The 24,735-nt window shown below is 41.0% G+C and overlaps 1 protein-coding gene across 1 annotated transcript in view; it reads right to left on the minus strand.

Annotated features, from left to right (window-relative positions):
* STK26 (serine/threonine kinase 26) overlaps nt 1-24,445 on the minus strand; it is a 174,563-nt gene extending 150,118 nt beyond the window's left edge. The window contains exon 1 of the mRNA XM_088834306.1: nt 24,100-24,445. Within this exon, the coding sequence (XP_088690432.1) occupies nt 24,100-24,445 (346 nt within the window). The remainder of the gene's footprint in view (nt 1-24,099) is intronic.
* Nucleotides 24,446-24,735: the final 290 nt, after the last annotated feature.

The raw sequence follows: 24,735 nt of genomic DNA on the forward strand, positions 1-24,735 counted from the left end.
TAAAGACCATTGAATGGTCCAATTTAAATGGGTGAATTGTATGATATGTGAATTATTTCTTAATAAAGCTGTTATCTTAAAAATCCCTGTAAGCCGTATAGTTGTAAAACTACTTTGTCCAACTGCATTCCTCTAGGACCTCTGAGGCTGTATGGTCAAGTGGAGAAAGAAAACAGAGGCACTTTGGAGTCTTTGGGAGCTAGTTTCTCATACCTGTTCAGTTAGTTACTGATAAGCCACACTATCTGAAAAAGTCAATTTCCTCACATATGAAATGGGAATATTACCTAACCTCTTGCAGGATTGCTCTAAAGATGAAATGAGATCCCTTCAATAAAGAGACTAGCACAGTGTTTGGCACATTTATAGCCACCCAAGAAATGTTAGCTACCTTTCCGCTGTCACCTTCATGTAGAATTTCTCATCTGCTCAGATTTCACATTTCATCCCACCCATCTTTGTGAGGTTACCACATTACCATCCAGCAAAGCAACCCAGAGCTTTAGGTTTGAATAACAAGTAAAGAAAACTTGACTGTGTAAGTCATTGCAACTTGTCTGCAAATGGGAAATACACAAAAAGAGATAAGAATTAGGATTGGAAGACAGCAACAGAGAAGTGCACCTCATTCATAACAGAAGCATTTTGCAGTTGGTGACACCCCCACGAATGACTAATCTCCAAGAAGAAATTTGATTCCTTCAACTGCAGGAAAAGAAGTTTAACATGGGCAGCTGTGGTGATAAATCTTCCTATCAGTTGTGGTTATAAGGTTGGAAAATCTTGAGTTAACTGTGCTGGTGAATCATGCCCATTTATTCCTACTTGTTAAAACATATTTTTCTTTTATGTACACAGAGATGGCTTGTAATAAAGCTGCCATTAAACAGTGGTGTCAAAAAACCACCAAAAAGAATTCATTTTCTAGCATCCATGATGATAATATAGACACCAATTCATGGCATGCAGTTTCCCTCTCTCTGTACAAATATTAATATAATATTTCTGCTTGCAGTGTTCAAGATACTGTTTTCTTGATCTCAGCCATGGGAAAATAAATTAAGGAGAGGACTTTTTGATTGTATGTACAAATTGTTAAAACAGTCCTATTTGCCAAAAATGTGTAGTCTACTGAGATACCCTTAATATTTAACCAGGATAAAACATAATCCACAATTCAAATGCAACTACAAAAAGTCTTGTGGTGACTTAAAAATTCATAGCCTCAGGTTCAAAGTGATGTTTTCACTTTAGGACCAGAAAGGAACATGTCCCTGCTTTGCAATTGAGTTGTCTAATGCAAATGGGCTTCCCTGGTGGCTCAGCTGGTAAAGAATCCGCCTGCAATGTGGGAAACCTGGGTTCGATCCCTGGGTTGGGAAGAACCCCTGGAGAAGGGAAAGGCTACCCATTCCAGTATTCTGGCCTAGAGAACTCCATGGACTGTATAGTCCATGGGGTCACAAAGAGTCGCACACGACTGAATGACTTTCACTTCAATGCAAACAGAGGCTGGAGGGTGAGGGAGAGAATACTAAGGTGGTGGAAGCCTAGACAGTTGCTTTATTTACCTAACCAAAACTAATGTTTACTTTCATTCTTAAGTATTTGTTGAGAACTTCTAACAATGGGAACTTCAGCTATGATTCTGAAGAAAGAATGTCTGATCTTCTAAGAGAAATTTTTTTCTCCCTGGGCAGTGTTTGGTACATTCATTCTCTTCTCAGACAGTAAGTGTTTAAGTAGAACTTTGAGGAGGTTTTTGCTTTTTTTACACTTTTTCCCCCAGCTTTATTGAGATATAATTGACATATAACACTATATAAGCTTAAGATATGCAGTATGATGATTTGATACACTTATATATTGCAAAATTATTGCTAGAGTTTGTTAACACCCCCATTGCCTCACCTAATTTCCATTTCTTTTGTATATTGAGAACATTGAAGATCTACTCTTTTAACAGCTTTTGTGTCTATAATATTAATGCAGTATCATTAACGATAGTCACTATGCCATACATCAGATCCCCCAAACTTATTCATCATATAACTGGAAGTTTGCACCCTTTGACGAACATCTACCCATTTCCCCCACCCTCAACCCCTCACAACCAGCATTCTACTTTCTATGAGTTTGATTCTTTTAGATCCCACATTTAAGTAAGATACAGTATTTGTCTTTTTTGGCCTGACTTATTTCATGTATCACAATGTCCCCAAGATACATTTATGTTGTTGAAAATGTTCCTTCTTTCTCATGGCTGAATAATATTCCAATATACTACTTCTTTATCCATTTATCTGAGGGTGAACACTTAGGCTGTTTGAATAATATTACCCTTGTTATTATGAATAATATTGTAATGAACAAAGGAGTGCACATATCTCTTTATGATCTTTATTTCATTTCCTTTGAATGCATATCAGAAGTGAGGTTGCTATATCATATGGTAAGTTCTGTTTTTAAATTTTGAAGATGGTCCATCCTGTTTTCCCTAGTGATGCTACCAATTTACCTTCCCACCACTAACAGTGCACAAGGATTTCCTTTGCTCTACTTCCTTTCTAGCATTTATCTCCTGTCCTTTCAAAAAAAGCCATTCTAACAGATATTAGGTGATATTTCATTGAGGTTTTGATTTGCAGTTCCCTAGTGATTAGTGACGGAGAAGGCAATGGCAAGCCACTCCAGTACTCTTGCCTAGAAAATCCCATGGATGGAGGAGCCTGGTAGGCTGCAGTCCATGGGGTCGCTATGGGTCAGACACGACTGAGCGACTTCACTTTCACTTTTCACTTTCACATATTGGAGAAGGAAATGGCAACCCACTCCAGTGTTCTTGCCTGGAGAATCCCAGGGATGGGGGAGCCTGGTGGACTTCCGTCTATGGGGTCACACAGAGTCGGATACGACTGAAGTGACTTAGCAGCAGCAGTGATTAGTGATGTTGAGCATGTTTTCATGTATCTATTGACCATTTGTGTGTCTTCTTTGGAAAAATGTCCATACAGGTCCTCTGCCCATTTTTTAATTTGATTGTTTATTTTGCTGTTGAGTTGTATGAATTATTTATATATTTTGGAGATTAACCTCTTATCCTAATAAATGGAACTTTCCTTTAGTTCAGATGGTAAAGAATCTGCCTGCAATACATGAGACCTGGGTTCAATCCCTCAGTCAGGAAGATCCCCTGGAGAAGAAAATGGCAACCCCCTCCAGTATTCTCGCTTGAAGAATTCCATGGACAGAGGAGCCTGGTGGGCTGTAATCTATGGGGTTGAAAAGAGTCAGACATGACTGTGCAACTAACACACATATACTCATAAGTGGTTTGCAATTATTTTCTCCCATTCCATAGGTCTCCTTTTTTGTTGATTGCTTCTTTTGCTGTGCAGACACTTTTTAGTTTGATGAAGTCCCACTTATCTATTTTTGCTTTTCTTGCTTGCATTTTAGGCATCATATCTGAAAAAGTGTTGCCAAGACCAATATCAAGGACTTTCCCCCTTATGTTTTCTTCTGTGAGTTTTATGGATTCAGGTTTTATGCTGAAGTCTTTAATCCATTTTGAGTTACTTTCTATGAGTGGTATAAGATAGGGATCTATTTCATTCTTCTGAATATGTTTATCCAGTTTTCTCAACACCATTTATTGAAAAAGAGTATCCTTTCCCCATTGAGTATTCTTGACTCCCTTGTCAAATATTAGTTGACGATATACGTGAGGGTTTCTTTCTGGGATCTCGGTTATGTTCCATCAGTCTATGTGTCTGTTTTTATGCTGGGGCCATGCTCTTTTGATTACTACAGCTTTGTGATATAGTTTGAAATCAAGAAATGTGATGCTTCCAGCTTTGTTCTTTCTCAGGGTTTCTGTGGCTATTCTGTGGCTTCTGTAATTCTATGCAAATTTCAGGATTCTCTATTTCTATGAAAAATGTCATTGGAAGTTTGATCAGGATTGTACAGAATCTATAATAGGTTTGCAGACTATGGACATTTTAATAATATTCTTTCAATCTGTGAACACAGAATATCTTTCCATTTATTTATGTCTTTTTCAATTTCTTTAATCAATGCCTTACAGTTTTCAGTGTACAGATCTTTCACCTCCTTGGTTAAATGTGCTTCTAAGTATTTTATTGGTTTTGATGCTCTTGTGAATAGAATGGTTTTCTTTGTTTTTCATGTATTTCACTATTAGTGTATAGAAACACAGCTGATTTCCATATGTTCATTTTGTATTCTGCAACTTTTCCTCATTTGCTTTTTGGTATTAACAGATTTTCATGTAATCTTTAGGATTTTCTATATAAAATATCATATAATCTGCAATCAGAAACAATTTTACTTTTTCCTTATAATTTTTTTTTTCTTTTCTTGCCTAATTGCTCTGGCTAGGACTTCCAGTACTGTGTTCAATAGGAATGGTGACACTAGGCACACTTGTCTTGTTCCTGATCTTAGAGGAAAATTTTTCTAACTTTCACCATTAGAAATTATGTTGCTACTGCTAAGTCACTTCAGTCGTGTCCGACTCTGTGTGACCCCATACACGGAAGCCCATCAGGCTCCCCCGTCCCTGGGATTCTCCAGGCAAGAACACTGGAGTGGGTTGCCATTTCCTTCTCCAATGTGTGAAAGTGGAAAGTGAAAAGTGAAAGTGAAGTCGCTCAGTCGTGTCCGACCCTTAGCGACCCCACAGACTGCAGCCTACCAGGCTCCTCCATCCATGGGATTTTCTAGGCAATAGTACTGGAGTGGCTTGCCATTGCCTTCTCCGAGAAATTATGTTATCTATGCATTTATCATATATGGCCTTCGTTATATTGAGGTACATTCCTTCTATACCCAATTTGTTGGAAGTTTTTATCATGAATATATGTTGAATTTTGTAAAATAATTTTTCTCCATTAATTGCAATGTTAATTCTTCCCAATTTAATCTATAGATTCAATCCAAAACATAACCAAGTAGTTTTATGGATAGCAACAAAATAATTCTAAAGTTCATATGGAGTAGGAAAAGACCCAGAACAGCCAGCATAGTACTGAAGAAAAATAGAGTTGAAGATCTGTCCTGACCTGAGTTCAAGACTTAATATAATGCTGCAGTGATTAAGCTTGGGTGATATTAGCTAAAGAACAGAAAAATCGGTCAATAGAATGTAAAGAAGAGCTAATAAGTAGACACACACTATTAGGGTAAATTGATTTTGACAAAGGAGCAAAGACAATTCAATGGAGAAAGATAGTCTTTTCAACAAATGAGACTTTACTCCTTCCAAAAAAATTAACTCAAAATGAATCAGAGACCTAAATTTTAAAATACAAAATATGTAATTCCTAAAAGATATCATAGGAGAAAATCTACATCACCTTTGGTTTGATGATGACCTTTTACATGCAACAGCAAAAGCATGATCCATTAAAGATAAATGCGATAAATTTCACTTCAATAAAGGTAAAACTTGTGATCTGTAAAAGACACTGTTTAGAGAATGAAGTGATAATTTACAGACTGGTAGAAAATCTTTGCCAAACATATATCTGATAAAAAGACTTACATCTAAAATATATAAGGGACTTTTAAAAAATCGATGTTAAGGAAATAAACAACCCAATTTAAAAGTGGGAGAGATCTGCAAAGTCATCTCACCAAGGAAGATATACAGATGACAAATAAACATATGCAAGATTCTAAACATTATCTATCTTTAAGGAATTATAAATTAAGACAACAGTGTTATACCACTATATATCTATTAAAATGGCTAAAATCCAAAACACTGACACCACCAAATACTGGGAAGATAGGGAGCAACAGGGACTGTCATTCACTGCTGGTGGGCAAATATCCATGATATTCTATTGGTTGATACATGACATTATACATTTCCCAAAACCTATAGAATTGTATAGTTCAAAGACCTAAGTTAAACTGTGATCTTTAGTTAATAATTATATACCAATATTTGTTCATCATTTTAAACAAATGTACCACAATAATGAAAGATGTTAATAATAGGGGAACTGTGGGACAGGGAGAAGAGGAATATGGGAGCTCTCTGTATTTTCTATTTTTTAAAAAAATTTATTGGAATTGAGTTGCTGTACAATGTTGTGTTAGTTTCTGCTGCACATCAAAGTAAATCACTATATGTTTCTTTATTTGTTGTTTGTTGTTCAGTTGTATCCAACTCTCTGCAACCCCACGGACTGCAGCACATCTCTGTATTTTCTGATCAATTTTTTGGTAAACCTAAACTTGCTTTAAAAAAAAACAGTCTATTAAAATAACAACAACAAACATATGCAGACCAGATTTGGCCTGCAGGCCATAGTTTTTCAATGCCAGTTTTAGATGACTCAGACTCACTTTTGTAGAAATAACCTCATCCATGTATATTTTAGTCTAGGAATACAGTTACCATACTCCACCCTTCCTTCTCCTCCGTTAATTTCTTCCATCACTGAGCTTCAACACTGTAGGTTGGGATTTCTTTAACTCCCTTTTATCCTGGCTTCCATGCAGGATTATTTCTTCAAACTTTTTTTCTTTATGGTCTAGAACCAGAGGTTGGCTGTTTTTCTGTCATCAGGAATATTTTAGATTTTGCAGACCATTGGTCTCTGTTGCAAGTACTTAGCTCTGCCACTGTAGCACAAAAGCAGCCTTTGAGAGTGTTTAAATGAGTAGGCAGAATCTGGTCTTACATTTAGCTCTCTAATACATTTTGAGTTTATTTTGGTGTATGGTGTTAGGAAGTGTTCTAGTTTCATTCTTTTACAAGTGGTTGACCAGTTTTCCCAGCACCACTTGTTAAAGAGACTGTCTTTTCTCTATTTTATATTCTTGCCTCCTTTGTCAAAGATAAGGTGTCCATAGGTGCGTGGATTTATCTCTGGGCTTTCTATTTTGTTCCATTGATCTATATTTCTATCTTTATGCCAGTACCATACTGTCTTGATGACTGTGGCTTTGTAGTAGAGCCTGAAGTCTGGCAGGTTAATTCCCCCAGTTCCATTCAAAATGGATTAGAGAGCTAAATGTAAGACCAGATTCTATAAAACTCCTAGAGGAGAACGTAGGCAAAACACTCTCTGACATAAATCACAGCAGGATCCTCCAAGACCCACCTCCCAGAATATTGGAAATAAAAGCAAAAATAAACAAATGGCACCTAATTAAAATCAAAAGCTTCTGCACAGCAAAGGAAACTATCAGTTCAGTTCAGTTCAGTCGCTCAGTCGTGTCCGACTCTCCGCGACCCCCTGAATCATATAAGTAAGGTGAAAAGACAGCCTTCAGAATGGGAGAAAATAATAGCAAATGAAGCAACTGATAAAGGATTAATCTCCAAAATATACAAGCAGCTCCTGCAGCTCAATTCCAGAAAAATAAATGACCCAATCAAAATATGGGCCAAAGGACTAAACAGACATTTCTCCAAAGAAGACATAAAGATGGCTAACAAACACATAAACCACAATGAGATACCATTTCACACCAGTCAGAATGGCTGCTATCCAAAAGTCTACATGCAATAAATGCTGGAGAGGGTGTGGAGACAAGGGAACCCTCTTACACTGTTGGTGGGAATGCAAACTAGTACAGCCACTATGGAGAACAGTGTGGACATTCCTCAAAAAACTGGAAATAGAACTGCCATATGATCCAGCAATTGCACTCCTGGGCATACACACCGAGGAAACCAGAATTGAAAGAGACACATGTACTCCAATGTTCATTGCAGCACTGTTTATAATAGCCAGGACATGGAAGCAACTTAGATGTCCATCTGCAGACGAATGGATAAGAAAGCTGTGGTACATATACACAATGGAGTATTACTCAGCCATTAAAAGAATGCATTTGAACCAGTTCTAATGAGGTGGATGAAACTGGAGCCTATTATACAGAGTGAAGTAAGCCAGAAAGAAAAACACCAATACAGTATACTAACACATATATATGGAATTTAGAAAGATGCAAATGATAACCCTGTATACGAGACAGCAAAAGAGACACAGATGTATAGAACAGTCTTTGGAACTCTGTGGGAGAGCGTGAGGGTGGGATGATTTAGGAGAATGACACTGAAACATGTATGTCGTCATATGTGAAACGAATCACCAGGTCAGGGTCGATGCATGTTACAGGATGCTCAGGGCTGGTATGCATGGATGACCCAGAGGGAGGATAAAGGGAGGAGGGAGGTGGGAGGGGGGTTCAGGAAGGGGAATTCATGTACACCCGGGGCGGATTCATGTCAATGTATGGCAAAACCAACCAATATAATATTGTAAAATAATTAGCCTCCAATAAAAAAATAAAAAATGAGTGGGCATAGCTGTACTCTAATAAAAGTTTATCTACAAAAACAGGCTATAGGCTAGTTTGGCTCTCATGCTGCAGTTTTACCAATTGCTGATACAGAAGGGATGGTGATTATTTCTGAAATCCCATCCAGTAGCCTAGCTGTGTGCAACTAGCATGCATGCTCAGTCGTTTCAGTCGTGTCTGACTCTTTGCGACCCTATGGGCTGTAGCCCATCAGGCTCCTCTGTCCATGGGATTCTCCAGGCAAGGATACTGGAGTGGGTTGCCATGCCCTCTTCCAGGGAATCTTCCCAACCCAGGGATTGAATCCAAGTCTCTTATGTCTCCTGCATTGGCAGGCGAGGTCTTTACCACAAGTGCCACCTAGAAAGCCCAATAGCTTAGCTACTACCTTGTATTTGCTCTTTGCATTATACTAACTGGAGATCACCTGTGCCTTACAGGTCACTGCCAATAGTAGTCCCATACGCATCTGTGGGTCTTGTGCCCTATTTGTGGTTCTCTGTGCCCTTTGAATCCCTCATAGAACTAAAGCCTAGAAACGTGCTATTGATCTCACAGTCCTCAGTCTCAGGGTCCTCTGAGAAGACAGCTTTTAAGCCTAACAGTTTTCATACCCCTGTCCCTGGAGTGACATTTCTGCCAATACAATTATGAGGTGATAGCAATTAGCAGGCATTAGCACCCATCCTGCAAAAGTTCAGGGTTCCTGGAGAATCCCAGGGACAGAAGAGCCTGGTGGGCTGCTGTCTATGGGGTCACGCAGAGTTGGACGCGACTGAAGTGACTTAGCAGCAGCAGCAGCTTCTTCATTGTAAACCCTGTAAAAGATGGGTTCACGCATACCCAGAGCTTTGACAGGTGTTTACCAAATGAGTCTAATATCCTTTTGCACCAGAGGTTTTGAGCATCCCTGGATGACTGAAGTCACTGTTGGCAACAGGCACTTGAGTAGAGCAGATGACTGACAAGAGAAACTAGAGCAGGGCAAGGGGAGCTCTGTAAGATGATGAGTGCAGATGATTGTGCCATTTAAAGAGAGTTGAAGTCTAGGAATTGTATCCATTGCCTATGTAAAACTGTTTCCCACTTGACTCTAGAATGAGTGCTAGGTTTTCAAATGCATAGGATTCTTATTTCACTCAAATTTTAGGTTGATTGAAAAACAGAATTCCAAGTCTGTGTCTTCTTCAAATCTCAATTCAAAGAACAACTTAGTTTAGAAGTCCTGAGGCCAGATTTCTTGCCCTGGTTGTGCCAGAACACCTGGGACTTTGATTTCTCCTCTGTTAAGCAAATGACTGTCACTGGACAATTACTCCTTTTAATAACATTTTTCTAATCAAATGAGAGAACATGTAAGCCACAGAAAACTGTAGGTAATGGAACTAAAACCACAGAGAATTGTACTGTTGGTCATGGCCATTAACAACATTTGGGCTCTTTCCCTATTCCTATGCCTATTTTCACACTCATTGTGTCAAACTATAGAAAATGCTGGGCCCTGTTACCCACTCAAGCATTTCCTCCATGGCACGGACAATAGTTCAGGACTTTCCTTGCTCTATGATTTTGGGTATGTCTGGTTTCTTTCGGTCAATGTAAGAGCATCAAAAATCATAGTGAATAATATTTGCTTTTTAACCAATAAAGAAGTCAATATAAAGTATTTCATGAAAAATAAATTAAGAATTATAAAAATAATTTATATATAAATTTATGGTCCCTAAGGCCAGAAGAAATTACTGGAGATGAGCAAATAAAACAGAAAATAAAGAAGAAAGATACACAAAAAATTAACAAGAAGAAAAAAGTTAGAAGAGAAAAAACAGAAAATGCCTCGGAATGAAGAAGCTGCTGCTGCTGCTAAGTCACTTCAGTCATGTTCGATTCTGTGCGACCCCTTAGATGGCAGCCCACCAGGCTCTTCTGTCCCTGAGATTCTCCAGGCAAGAACACTGGAGTGGGTTGCCATTTCCTTCTCCAATGCATGCATGCATGCTAAGTCACTTCAGTCGTGTCTGACTCTGTGCGACGCTATGGACAGCAGCCCACCAGGCTCCTCTGTCCACGGGATTCTCTAGGCAAGAGTACTGGAGTGGGTTGCCATTTCGTTCTCCAGGAATGAGGAAGAGTAGAGTGTAATTTTTAGCACCTGGTAAAATCAAGAAAATGAATCAATATTGATACCATATGGAAAAGAATGAAGACGGCTGACTTTGAGAATGAATTATGGCAAACTTTACATGACAATAAAACAGCATTGAGAGAACAATAAAGCAACATTGAAAATTTGGACATTGGCCAAATATTGGACAAGCACCTCCTACATACAATGCATTGGCCCTTGGCACATAGCATCCCAGGAAAACCAAAACACTGTTGTTGCCTGACTTGGGTGAGGAGAAGTGACATTTGGACACAAATACCTCTAAGGTGAGGGGCAAGGTGGTAAGTATCCTCACAGAGAGGCTTCTGAGATGTTATAGGAATTGCTTTCTTCTGATGACCTGCAGCAGTGTTCCAGTACATCCCAGGAGAGAATCCTTGGGCTGAGCAGTATCATGCATCAACACAGAACATGCAGTAGGAGTCGGCTTTTTTCTACTTAGTAGAGACCTGAAGTGAATTCCAAATGTAACTCAAAAGCAGCAGCATCTTTAGTAAATGGGGAGAGGAACACTCCAAAGTCTGTTTATTAAGATGTCTGGGGAAGGAAGTGGAATCATACCTGGCAGGGGACACAGCATCAAAGGTTTCAAAGTCAGAAAGGCAAATCATTTCAAACCCTCCAGGATTAGGTCCCAGAGATGCAATTAGAAGAAAAGAGTTCATGTGAAAGAGTTCAGAAGTATTTACAAGAACAGGCCCAAGAGAAAGAATTTATTTCTGGATTCATAATGCTAAAGTTGCTCTTCTCTTTAATTAATTATCTAGATCTTTGGAAACATAAAAATGGCCTGGGAATCCAACCTGTGGGTCTAAGTGGGATGAAAGGCACACAAATCTGTGGTACTCACCTGAGTGATTCTAAATATCTGGATGGTTGATTAGATATGTATTTAGTTTGGTGCTAAGGTTACTACCTTGGGGCAGCATCCCTTAACTCCTTAGGAAGAAACTGGGCTGCTTTTCTTATCCTCACACACACCCCTCTATATTTTTATTTGTTCACTCATGTGCCTCCAGTACTGGGTCTAATTTTGGGAGGAGAGGCACTGTGTCCTTCCTGCTCACTGTTGTTTCCTTTCCACAGTGTGCAGCACAGGGCCTGGAGGGTCACTACACACCCATAGATGTTAGATAAAGAGAGAGCACTTGGGCGAGCTGAGGTGGGTGCATGCAACACTTTCTGGTGAAGGCAGTAGGGAACGAGCTCTGCCAAGGGTCAGCCATTACCTGGGGTGTTGTCTAGGTGGGTCACGGCACAATGGCTAGAGCTGTGCCAGTGTGCAAGGGTTTCTCCTCACGTCAGGTGAGGAAGGTCAGGAATGGAGCTGGGGAAGCCGATGTGATGTATGATACCATTTTCATGCCCAACTGAGGACCTTGGAGCCCTTGATACAGGGCCCTCATTCTAAAGATGAGGAAATTAAGCCCAGAAAGGAACAAAGTCTGTCTCTGAGGCATTAGGTAGCAGAGAAGACTCATACCTGCATCGCCAGACAGCCTGCTCCGTGTTCTTCCCTCTGCAATCAGCTGCCTCTACAAAGAGCTCTGAAACTCAACAGTTTCGATGGCAGATCCAAGTTGTTCCCTCCTTTCTCAACCTCTATTTTCCCACTGGGAGATTGGCCTTGGAATATGTGATTCCCGAGGCCATTGTGAACTGGCCTTAGAGGAAAGAGTGTATGTGACGTCCTGGCAGAGTGCCTCTTACATAATTGGTTCTCAGCTCTTAACTCCCTTCTCTCCACCTCCTGCACAGGAGGTGTTTCAGGACAAGCAGAGGTGTAGAGTGTCCTTAGTGGTTCCCAGGACCAGCCCTGCTGGGGGGTTGACTGCTTGGCCCATCTCATCCCCCAGGAAGTCAGTTCAAAACTCAACCTGGCGTGGATGTGGTTTTGCTCTAAAGAAACTCTCATTGCTCACTCCTAACATCCCCCAAGGAAACACAGCCTTCAGAACACAGACTTTCCAATTTTCCTAGTAAAATGAATGAAAGATGCTTTTGGGGAATAAAGTAATTTCTTTTTAGCTCCACTTGTTTACTTTTCCATAAGCTCCCAAGATGGCTTACATGTTAGCTGTTAATCACACCATCTGTTCAAACAGTACTTCAGTAAATGATTCGATTCATACTTTTTCTTCTAAAAGAATCTTTTAAAAGGCAGTGTTTATGTCTCTGTTATCCTTCATTTGGCAATGTAGCATGAGCTATTTTAATGTTGCCATCACTGTAAACACATACTGAATTCCCCATTTCTTAACCATGCAGAAAATAGGACAACTTCTCTGCGTTTGTTCCACTTGAGTCTAGGCTTGGAGGCTAGAGAGTGTAATAGATAGAGATTTTATATTTCTAAAACTATTTCTAAAAAGAAAAAGATGAAGACACAGAGTTCCAGCCAATATGTCTTCTGAAAGCTTGAATTTAGTAACAATGAGTAGGTTCCAGAGACTTGAGACTTTTCTGGCCAAGCAACTGTGAACAGAATGTCCTTAGTGGTTGGGAAGGGTCAGCTCTGATGAGCGATCCAGCTGCTCAGGTCCCTTGCATCCCTAAGGAGGCAAAATCACTGGTTTATAAGGACTTCCAGGAAGCAGAGCCTGCCCCCCCACCCAACCCCAGCAAGTCCAGACCCAGTGCTTTTGTGAACACAGGCCTTGGAAGGAAGCAAAAGGTCTGCAGTGGGTTTGGGCCAAGAGATAGCTCTGGAGTGACGTTGGGAAGAGCAGGGGAATACTGGTGGACTTTTTTACTTCAAGCAGTTCTGTGGACCTCTGAAAGCACCATATCAAATGACTGGGGAAGTTCATACAGCAACATGGCTATATCTTATTGCTGACCCATATGGATTCCATTCTTCCCTGCTTTCTAAGACCTTTTGCCAAGTAGGAAGTGCTTGCTATTAAGTCATGTACAAAGTGTACCAGGTACACAATGGAGGGATGTGTAAATTCATGCATTGGGACCCTAATGAAGGAGAAACCGATTCCTCGGGTCTTAAGGTCTTCCAAGATCTGGACCCAGCCCATGTGCATGAAATAATTCTTGTTGATCCAGCCATACAAACTTACTCCTCCTCCCATAAACATTTATCTCCAATTCTATGCACAGGTTTGATACAGTGTCTGTAAAATACATGTGATTCTAAACCGGTGGAATTTCTATCCAGTCCTGGAAACCCAGCAAGAATGTCTCTTCTAATGTTAGCCTTCCTCACCCACCTTTATCTGGGTCTGGAGAACCAATACCCCTTTCATCACGGTATAGATATTGACCTATTGAGTGTGATTTCCACCCTCCCCTCATCCCCAGCAACAGATGGTAAGAAATCTGCCTCTGAGAAAACAGGAGAAATTGCTTTACTTCTTACTATGGCACCCCTCCTGCTGTCTGTCACAAGAGTCCAGAGAGGTCATCATCATCTTAATATCACACAGATCATTGCACAGGACTCTTATCATGATGACATCATATTAACTTGAGCTGAGGAACAGCAAATGAAAGGAACTGTACATACCTTAGGAAGACACATGAATGTGAGATAAACCCCATCAAACTCAGGGTCCTGCCTCATTAGTGAAGTTATTAGGGGCCCAGTGGCCCGAAAGGCCATACATTAGCACTCTTTTCCATAACCAGGAAGAGAGCACAATACCGTGCAGGCTTCTTTGGATTTTGTAGAGAACAGGCAGCACATTCAGGTGTGCTGTTCCAATCCACTTACCAGGAAATCTATAATATTGCCATTTGTGAGTAGGGCCAGAAGGAAGCAGGGGTTCTGTAGTAGAGCCAAATTGTGAGGAAAAACTGTCCTACTGCTTGGCTGTTATGATTTAGCAGACCGAACTGAACTGAACAGTCTTAGAATTGCTGAAGTGTCTGTGGCAGACAGAAATGCTCTGTGTAGACTCTGGCAAGCCCCACTTAAAGAATTACTGCACAGTTGCCTAGAGTTTCTGAGCAAGGCATACCCTTCTTTCTCAGCAACTCTCTATTAGAAAAGCAACTCCTGGCTTGCTACTATACCCTAGGAGAGACTGAACATCGTGTTGCAAAATACCAAATAACGATGTAACCTGAATTTCCTATCATGAAGTGTGCACTGTTAATCCATCAAATCATAAAATTGCATATATAGAGCAGTATTCCATTGTAAAATGAAAATCGTTTGTAAGGACAGAGCTGAGTAAGTATGGAAGGCATGAGGAAGCAGATGGCTCCAGTTTCCAGTGTTCATACTCCACTGCTTTTCCCTCAGCCCCCAGAGAGTTTCCTGTGACCAGTAAACAAACAGGGAAAGAAAAGAATAGAACTGGCTTACATATAAATCTGCGTGCATTGTTGGAACCAGCCAGAAGAAGATGGAGAGTACATTGCAGACTCACTCAGGGTCAGCCCAGAAAAAGTGTAGTGAAATATTACCACTGGTCAGAACTCCAAGTGTCCACTGGAAGGAGAAATGGCCTCGAATATGTATGTATTCTTGACCAGTGATGAATAGCTTGACTGACTGGCTAGGGACTTGGAAAGGACAACGTTGGCAGACTGGTGCCAAGGAAGTGCAGAGAAGAGATGTATAGATGGACTTCTCAAAGGGAGCACAGAGTATATTTATATCTCATGTACATGCCCACCAGAACATACTTTAGAGAAGGCTATCAATGCTTAACCAGATAAGGTGTGCTAGGTTGCAAAATGATTGCAAATTATTCCTGTTCCTAAATGCATGTCTTTTAAAAAAATTTTTTGCAGGTCTTAATTTTTATTAATATTAGTTTAAATTTGTTTACCCTATAATTGAATGAAATTCTCCCCAGATTCAGGCATTGAAGGAGTTTGTTAGGTTTTTTTTTTTTTCCGCTGTAAATATTCATCTTCAGTGTCTTTGTAATTTTTTTACTCCATGTAACAGTTTGTAGTTTCAGAAAGTCTCAGAATGTTTATACATGACTTCAGAGTTTCCTTTCTACTTTATTTTTTAATTAACTGTTATTGGAGTATAGTTGATTTACAATGCTGTTAGTTTCAGGTGTGCAGCAAAGTGAATCAGTTTTACATATACGTATGTCCACTGTTTTTTAGATTCTTTTTCCTTGTATGTTATTACATGATATTGAGCGGAGTTCCCTGTGCTATACAGTACGTCCTTGTTAGTTATCTATTGTATATATATCATGTATATATGTCTACCTCCGCCCCATCTCCCAAGTTATCCCTCCCCCTTCCCCGCCTCTGCCCCATAACTATTTTAGCAAAGTGACTTTTCCAGTCTCCCCATCAAGAGATAGAGCCTATTACTCCATGCCTTAAAATGAGGCTTGACCAAGTCGTTTGCTTTGGTTAGTGATTTTCTAAAAATTTTTATTTATTTTTGGCTGTGCTGGGTTTTCATTGCTGCACGTGGGTTTTTCTCTAGTTGCAGTGAATGAGGGCTACTCTTCGTTGAAATGTGTAGGCTTCTCATTGCAGTGGCTTCTCTTGTTGTGAGCCCTAGGATGCTAGGGCTCAGTAGTTGTGGCTCACGGGCTCAGTGGTTGTGGCACATGGGCTTAGGTGCTCCACGGAATGTGGGCTCTTCCTGACTCAGAGGTCGAACTGCATCTCCTGCATTGGCAGGTGGATTCTGATGTTTTATAATAACACATGTGATGCATCCAAAGTTAGATGTGAGTCCATCTTCCTGGGAATGAGCCTGAAATAATATACTGAAGAGGCCAGGTAGAGAAATGACATGCTTCCGTCAACAGCCTGCCAATCTAGGTATGTGAGTGAGGCCTTCCAAGATCATTCAGACCCATTGACAACTGACCTCAGGATCATCCAGAAGGATCATCCAACCAGCCCACAAAATCATGAGAAATAAATACCTATTGTTTAAGTCAGAAAAGAGAAGTTATTTTATACAACTCTATGTAAATAAATTTGAAATTCTGGATAAATTTTATTATAATCCAACTTACTAAATTGACTCCAGTAGAGACAAAAAGTCTAGTAGGCCAACTGCAAAAATAATAATAATAATAATATTAAGTTTAGCTGGGAGGGATCTCCCTTGCTCCAATAAATGGCACCAGATTATGAAGTCTTCATTGGAGAATTCTACAAAACCTTTAAGTATAATCTTAGTCCAATAAAACTTTGACAACTTTGGAGCATAGTAAAAGAATCTGTGCCTTCAGATACACTTTTTAAATTTTTATTTTAATTATTTCGCCCAGAAAATGTGCAAGAATAATACAAAAATTATCACATGCCTGTCACCAAGACTTCACAATTTATTGTCCAGGATCATGTGTTGCATTTAGTTGTCATGTCTCTTTTTCCTTCTTTAATCTGAAATAGTTCCAGTCTTCCTCTATCATGACTCTATTTTTTGAAGAATATCGGTCAGTTATTTTTCAGAAAGTTCTTTCGATTTGGATTCATGTGATGTTGCCTCATAATTAGATTGAGGTTACCCTATTCTTTTCTTTTTTCAGTCAGAAGTACCACAGAAGTTATCATATTTCCTTCTCATTGCATAATATCAATATCAGGAGGCACATGGTATTGTTTTGTTCCAATATTAATGATATTAATATGTAATACTTGGTCATGGTGATGTATGTCAGAGTTTACCACTATTTTCCCTTTTGTAAATGATACATATTTCTTAGGGAGATATTTTGAGACTGAAGGTATCTTGGTTCTTATAAAAGTTTTAGCTAATAGTTTTAACACAACGTTCTCATTTTGTTAAACATGATTGAGTTTTCTTTTTGGAGTATAGTTGCTTTACACTGCTGCGTCAGTTTCTGCTGTATGGCAAAGTGAATCAGCTCTAAATATATTAATACATGCATTCCCTCTTTTTTTGGATTTCCTTCCCATTTAGGTCACCACAGAGCACTGGATAGAGTTCCCTGTGCTATACAGTAGGTTATCATTAGTTATCTATTTTATAAATAGTATCAATAGTATATATGTGCGTATATATATATATATATATATATATATATATATGTCAATCCCAGTCTCCCAATTCATCCCACCCAAGCATGATAGATTTTTTCAAACCTTTTAAACATAATTTTAGACCTACGGACAAGTTCAAAATATAGTACAAAGAATTCCCTTATATTAATCGCCAGGATTACCAAAAGCTTATTTTATTACATTTGCTTTATTCTGTCTCTCCCCGCCCCCCGCTGTATCTATGTATGTATTTGTACATGTGATTTTTTTCTGAACCACTAAAAATAAGTTGCAGACACAGTATTTCAATTCATATTTCTTAAAAGCAAGGTCATTTTCTTTTAAAAACCATAGCACAATTATAAAAACTGAGAAATTAATACAGTTTATCTACAGACCTTATTCAAATTTTGCCAGTTATCTCAATAATGTCCTTTCTTAGGAAAAGAAAATTTGAATCACAAGTTGCATTCAATTGTCATGTTTCTTTGCTTAGTCTCCTTTAATCTGGAGCATTTCATCATTTCTTTTTTGTCTCTCATAACCTTCACATTTTTGAGGTGTGCACAGTAGTTATTTTGTAGAACATCCCTCAATTTGGGTTTGTCTGATGTGTCTTCTTGATTAGATTCCGGTTATGCCATTTTTGGCAGAACTATCACAGAACTGATACATTTTTCTCAGTGCATCACATCAAGAGGCAAAAATGTCAATTTCTCCCATTACTGATGCCATTAACTGTGATAGTTTTGATCATTTCATTAAGGAGTTGTCTCCCACTTTTCTCCACTATGAGATTATAATATTCCCCTTTGTACATAATATCTTCTGGGAGAGACCTTAAGACTATGTATTAATCTGTTATACACCAAATGTTTAACCCTTGTTATAGCACACATTGTTGATTCTTGCCTAAATCAATTATTATTATGATGGCTGCCAAATGGTGATTTTCTAATTGTATCATTTCTTCTACACTGACTAGTTCATATTCCATTGTAAGGAAGAGTTCTTCCTTCTTCCACATTTATTTCAGTATAATGAATTCCTTTTTCTCAATGGATTATAATGTTATTGCCATTGTTTACATTAATACTTAGATTGTCCCTTATTTGGCCATTGGTACACACTTTAAGAACTTCTCTGGTGGCTTAGCAGTAAAGAATTTGCCTGTCAATGCAGGAGACGCAGGTTCAATCCCTGGGTGGGGAAAATCCCCTGGAGAAGAAAATGACAACCCACTTCAATATTCTTGCCTGGGAAATCCCATGGATAGAGGAGCCTGGCAGGCTACAGTCCATGGGATCACAAAAGGGTTGGGCACAACTTAGTGAGTAAACAGCAACACAATTTATTTAAGCCAGCTTCTCTGTCCTTTTCACATGTACAAACCATTCTTTGACCACTTTCTTCTTTTCTTGACAATATGGTATTCAAAAGTCATTATGTACTTTCCCAGTATCAGCCTGAGGATTAGCCAGTTCTTCAAAAACCTTGATTCCTTGTGATACAGAATGGTATTTCCAAACTAAGATTCAAATGCTAAATATGCTCATTGCTAGTGTGGTGTCACATTTCTAGGCTCTCTACATGGGCAAAGCTAGGAAACGTGGTTTTATACGTAAATATTTATATGTATATACATAGAGACACACCTTATCTCTATATCTGTTTTTCATTTTCTCATTCTATCTATCTATAGGTACTTCAAAAGTGAATTTCGTGTAGGTATCTCATGTTAAGTTTGTTTTTCTATAGTTATGCATTATCAATTCTGAAACTACTTTCTGTGAATTAGTATTAAGCAAAAAAAAAATGCATTATGTATAATGGAGGCTAGGATTCTCATTGCCAGAGAAGGTAGTTACAAATATGAAAAGGGTAATACTAAATCGAATCATGCTTTGTTAGTTTGCAATTAGAGGTATTAGTATGAACTCATGGTTTGATAGAAGATATACAGATGAATGGACTTCCATTGTGGCTCAGTGGTAATGAATTTGCTTGCACTGCAGGAGATGCAGGTTCAATCCCTGGGTCGGGAAGATCCCCTGGAGAAGGAAATGGCTGCCCACTCCAGTATTCTTGCCTGGGAAATCCCCTGGACAGAGGAGACTGGCAAGCTATAGTCCATGGGGTTGCAAGAGTCAGACACGACTTAGCAACTATAACCAACCATACATCAGTTCAGTTCAGTTCAGTCGCTCAGTCGTGTCTGACTCTTTGTGACCCCATGAATCACAGCACGCCAGGCCTCCCTGTCCATCACCAACTCCCGGAGTTCACTCAAACTCATGTCCATCGAGTCGGTGATGCCATCCAGCCATCTCATCCTCTGTCGTCCCCTTCTCTTCTTGCCCCCAATCCCTCCCAGCATCAGAGTCTTTTCCAGTGAGTCAACTCGTCGCATGAGGTGGCCACAGTATTGCAGTTTCAGCTTTAGCATCAGTCCTTCCAAAGAACACCCAGGACTGATCTCCTTTAGAATGGACTGGTTGGATCTCCTTGCAGTACAAGGGACTCTCAAGAGTCTTCTCCAGCACCACACTTCAAAAGCATCAATTCTTCGGCGATCAGCTTTCTTCACAGTCCAACTCTCACATCCATACATGACCACGGGAAAAACCATAGCCTTGACTAGACGGACCTTGGTTGGCAAAGTAATGTCTGCTTTTTAATATGCCATCTAGGTTGGTCATAACTTTCCTTCCAAGGAGTAAGCGTCTTTTAATTTCATGGCTGCAATCAGCATCTGCAGTGATTTTGGAGCCCCAAAAAATAAACTCTGACACTGTTTCCATTGTTTCCCCATCTATTTCCCATGAAGTGATGGGACCAGATGCCATGATCTTCGTTTTCTGAATGTTGAGCTTTAAGCCAACTTTTTCACTCTCCTCTTTCACTTTCATCAAGAGGCTTTTTAGTTCCTCTTCACTTTCTGCCATAAGGTTGGTGTCATCTGCATATCTGAGGTTATTGATATTTCTCCCGGCAATCTTGAATCCAGCTGTGCTTCATCCAGTCCAGCATCTCACGTGATGTACTCTGCATATAAGTTAAATAAGCAGGGTGACAATATACAACCTTGATGTATGCCTTTCCCAATTTGGAACCAGTCCATTGTTCCATGTCCGGTTCTAACTGTTGCTTCTTGACCTGCGTACAGATTTCTCAGGAGGAAGGTCAGGTGGTCTGGTATTCCCATCCCTTTAAGAATTTTCGACAGTTTGTTGTGATCCACACAGTCAAAGGCTTTAGCATAATCAGTGAAGCAGAAGTAGATGTATTTCTGGGATTGTCTTGCTTTTTCTGTGATCCAGCTGATGTTGCCAGTTTGATCTCTGGTTCCTCTGCCTTTTCTAAAACCAGCTTGAACATCGGGAAGTTCTCGGTTCACATAATGTTAAAGTCTTATAGTTACATTCATTGAAATTTTGTGTTTAATTTTGGTATATTTTTCTGCTTGTTATTGCCCATGGTGCCTTGTTTGTTTATGTGCCTGGTTATTTGGTCATCATACTTGAACAATTATCTGCAGCAATAACTTTAGGCTAGGATGAAGTCACATTCCTTCAGAAAGATTTCCATTTGCCTCTGTCAAATGGAGCACTTGGGGGATTACTGGGGCTTCTCTCAGTTGAAAATAATGTTAAATTTTAAGGCTTGGGATTCCCTATGTATCAGGCAAGTAGAACCTGGAGTGAAATTCTGTTTGAGGGCTGGGCCACATTCTACACCCATTTTGGGCTGTCAGCTTATTGAAGGGTGGCTCTCATGTTAGACTCTTTTCTTTGTCTACATCTTGACCTTTGATTTGTGTTCCTCTTGTCTTAAGATATTATCAGAACAATTTTCTGATCTCGCAAATATTCACATGGTAAAAGTGGCCTCCTCACTTGTCTCTCTAGGTCTCCATTTACCTTTATTTTGTCCAGGTAATGCCTTATTTACTTTAAGGCTTTTTAAATAAGAATATATTGTTTATTTTTTATACAGGGTTTTAAAAATTGCTTTCAGATTGTTGGTAGGAGTAACATGGCCAGTTTTAACAAAATGCTGGGATATGCTGTGGAGCTGGGGAGGGTGGCCTCAGACATAGGCAGATGAAGATGCTCGTGAACCTGTCCAACCTGCTCATACACTTTCTGGTCCATCCTGTCTTTGAAAGCATCTTCTTGGTGCGTATCCTTTTTCTTCTATTTGCTGAAATTTATTCTTGAGACACATCCATTAGGAGCATCTGACTCTGTTTCTTGAATTTATACTTAATTTATTAGTAAAGGGGTCATGGTATGAACATATCTGGTTGATTATGCAATGCTGACAACTTCTGGTGAGCTCTCCAATGGGCCTTCAGGCTGGCTTTTGGAGGAAGATGGCTAATTCTGCACTGAGACTCTTCCTGCATAGGATTGCCTTCATTTCCAGTTTTCTTACTAGGGTTCAGCCAGGACGGTGAACAACTCAGCATAGTTAGCATACAGAACATTTAAGACATTCCTAAATTTGGGAGTAGAGAAGTAGTTGAATGAGGAAACCTTTGAGCTGTGCAAGTTCTTGGTCAAACATAACTGTGCACTTGAGTGGGCGGGGCACAACACCTGCCAGGTGGGAGCTTGGCTAGTGTCCCAGGAGCAGCGTTTTTATGCACAGGCCCTAAAGCTGTGCTCCAGGGTCAAATATTTATACCAGACGGAATGGCTTTCTATCTGTGGGTGGAGGGAGTTTCTACTTTCATATGTTCCCAGAGAACATTGGGACTCATAATATGCTGCCAGGCCTGTCTCAACCCAGAGCATAGCAGCAACTACACCAACCCCAGGGCTTTGAAGAAAACTAGGACCAAAGAGCACTTAGCAACCACCAGACACAGTTTATGAAACCAGGGACAAAAGCCCAAAGACAAAAACCAGGAGTTCTAAATGGGAAATGCCATTAAAAAAAAAGAGAGAGAGGTAATTTCTGTGGCCTTATTATGAGAGTCCAAGACGACAAATTAGAAGAGCCAACCAAGGTCCGTCTAGTCAAGGCAATGGTTTTTCCCGTGGTCATGTATGGATGTGAGTTGGACTGTGAAGAAAGCTGATCACCGAAGAATTGATGCTTTTGAACTGTGGTGCTGGAGAATACTCTTGAGAGTCCCTTGGACTGCAAGGAGATCCAACCAGTCCATTCTGGAGGAGATCAATCCTGGGTGTTCATTGGAAGGACTTATGCTAAAGCTGAAACTCCAATACTTTGGCCACCTCATGCGACGAGTTGACTCACTGGAAAAGACTGATGCTGGGAGTGATTGGGGGAGGGAGGAGATGGGGACGACAGAGAATGAGATGGCTGGATGGCATCACCGACTCGATGGACATGAATTTGAGTGAACTCCGGGAGTTGGTGATGGACAGGGAGGCCTGGCGTGCTGTGGTTCATGGGGTCGCTAAGAGTCGGACACGACTGAGTGACTGAACTGAACTGAACATATATGCTAGGAGAAGGCAATGGCACCCCACTCCAGTACTCTTGCCTGGAGAATCCCACGGACAGAGGAGCCTGGTGGACTTCAGTCCATGGGGTCGCGAAGAGTCGGAGACGACTGAGCGACTTCATTTTCCCTTTTCACTTTCATGCATTGGAGGAGATGGCAACCCACTCTGGTGTTCTTGCCTGGAGAATCCCAGGGACGGCAAAGCCTCGTGGGCTGCCGTCCATGGGGTCTCACAGGGTCGGACACGACTGGGGCAACTTAGCAGCAGCAGCAACATATATGCTAGGTATCCTCTTAAGTGTTTAGAAATAAAGATTCATTTTGTTCCCATAATAACTCCACGAGGTAGACAGTATTGCAATTCTCCTTGTATTTATGAGGACACATAGGTACAGAGAGGTTAAGTAACTAGCCAAAAGTCACACAGCTACCAAGATGTGGTCCGTGTCCTTAGCCCAGCCCACAGTAGTTGTTGGCTGGGTTATGCTGAAGTCAAGAAAGAACATGGACGCCCGTCTTCTACAATGTGAGGGAGGAGGGCAATAGGTCCGGGGAACACAGGGACAGTCAAAGACAGCTGCATTCGCAGTACCTATCCTTGCTATTATTGCTGGAAAGAGTCATTCACACTGTGTGATCAGGGAGGGGACAGGATGCTAAAGGAAGGAGTGTCCAGAGTGGAGCAGTAAGTGGTTTTGTTCAGCGTTCGTTCACTCAGAGATGTGTGTGAGAGGTGAGGGGAAGATATGGGGGTGCCGTTTGTCCTGAGCCCTAGTTTCACTCACCAGATGAGGACGAACTTGACCTGTGAAAAGCTGCCCTTAACCGTGGAAGGGGGCTTCCCTGGTAGCTCAGCGGTAAAGAATCTGCCTAAAATGCAGGAGATCCGGGTTCGAGCCCTGGATTGGGAAGATTCCCTGGAGGAGAGCGTGGCAACCCACTCTACTATTCTTGCTTAGAGAATCCCATGCACAGAGGAGCCTGGCAGGCTGCAGTCCATAGGGTCGCACAGAGTCTGGGACACGACTGAAGAGACTAAGGCAGCAGCAGCAGCAGCAGCAGCAGCCCCGAACAGCGGCGAGGCGTCCAGGCAGGTCTCTGTCTCCATCTAGCGGCCAATATGGGGAACGACACCCAGAGGCGACCCTACAGCTGAGAGCCGAACTCAAGTTGGGAGGAGAATAGAGGGGTTCTGAACTCCGGCGGTTCAGGGGAAGGGCGGGAGGTTGTGTGAACATAAATTCCCTTGAATCATATGTAAAAGCAGCTCCGGGGCATTTCCCCGCAGCGGTCACCAGGTCTGCAGAGGCTTTTGTTAGGCACACAAGTTCAGAACCACAGCTGGAGTGTCGGAAAGTGGGGCCCAGGGCAGGTGGCTCCAGGCTGGGGGACCCTCCCCCTGTGTCGAGTCCGGTGAGCAGAGAGGCCGCAGGCGGGGCCCAGCCCTGCGCCGTCTGCTCACAGAGGCAGGACGTTGGAGGGGGAACTGCACCCATGAGACCTGGGTGGTGGCGTTCGGGCCCTCTTGGTATTCAGAGGGCCGGGCGGGCCTCCTGACAGGGACCCCTGGGACGGCTCACTGCTCCTTATCGGTCAGAGGCTGGCCCGTCAGCTCTCGGGGCCTTGCTTCCCTCAGCAGCCCACAGGCTGGCACAGGCCCAGCCTGTCGCCCAGGCTCTCCATCCCTCCCTTTGCTGTAAGACCCGGGACTCTGCCTCCTCCCGTCTCTGTAGCTGCCACCTCCACTCCTCCCTTTGGTTGCCCTTTACCCTGGAGGCCTGGCTGC

Source organism: Moschus berezovskii, chromosome X (assembly GCF_049115385.1).
Source record: "Moschus berezovskii isolate FMDL1 chromosome X, NW_MosBer_1.0, whole genome shotgun sequence".
Classification (NCBI taxonomy): Eukaryota; Metazoa; Chordata; class Mammalia; order Artiodactyla; family Moschidae; genus Moschus; species Moschus berezovskii.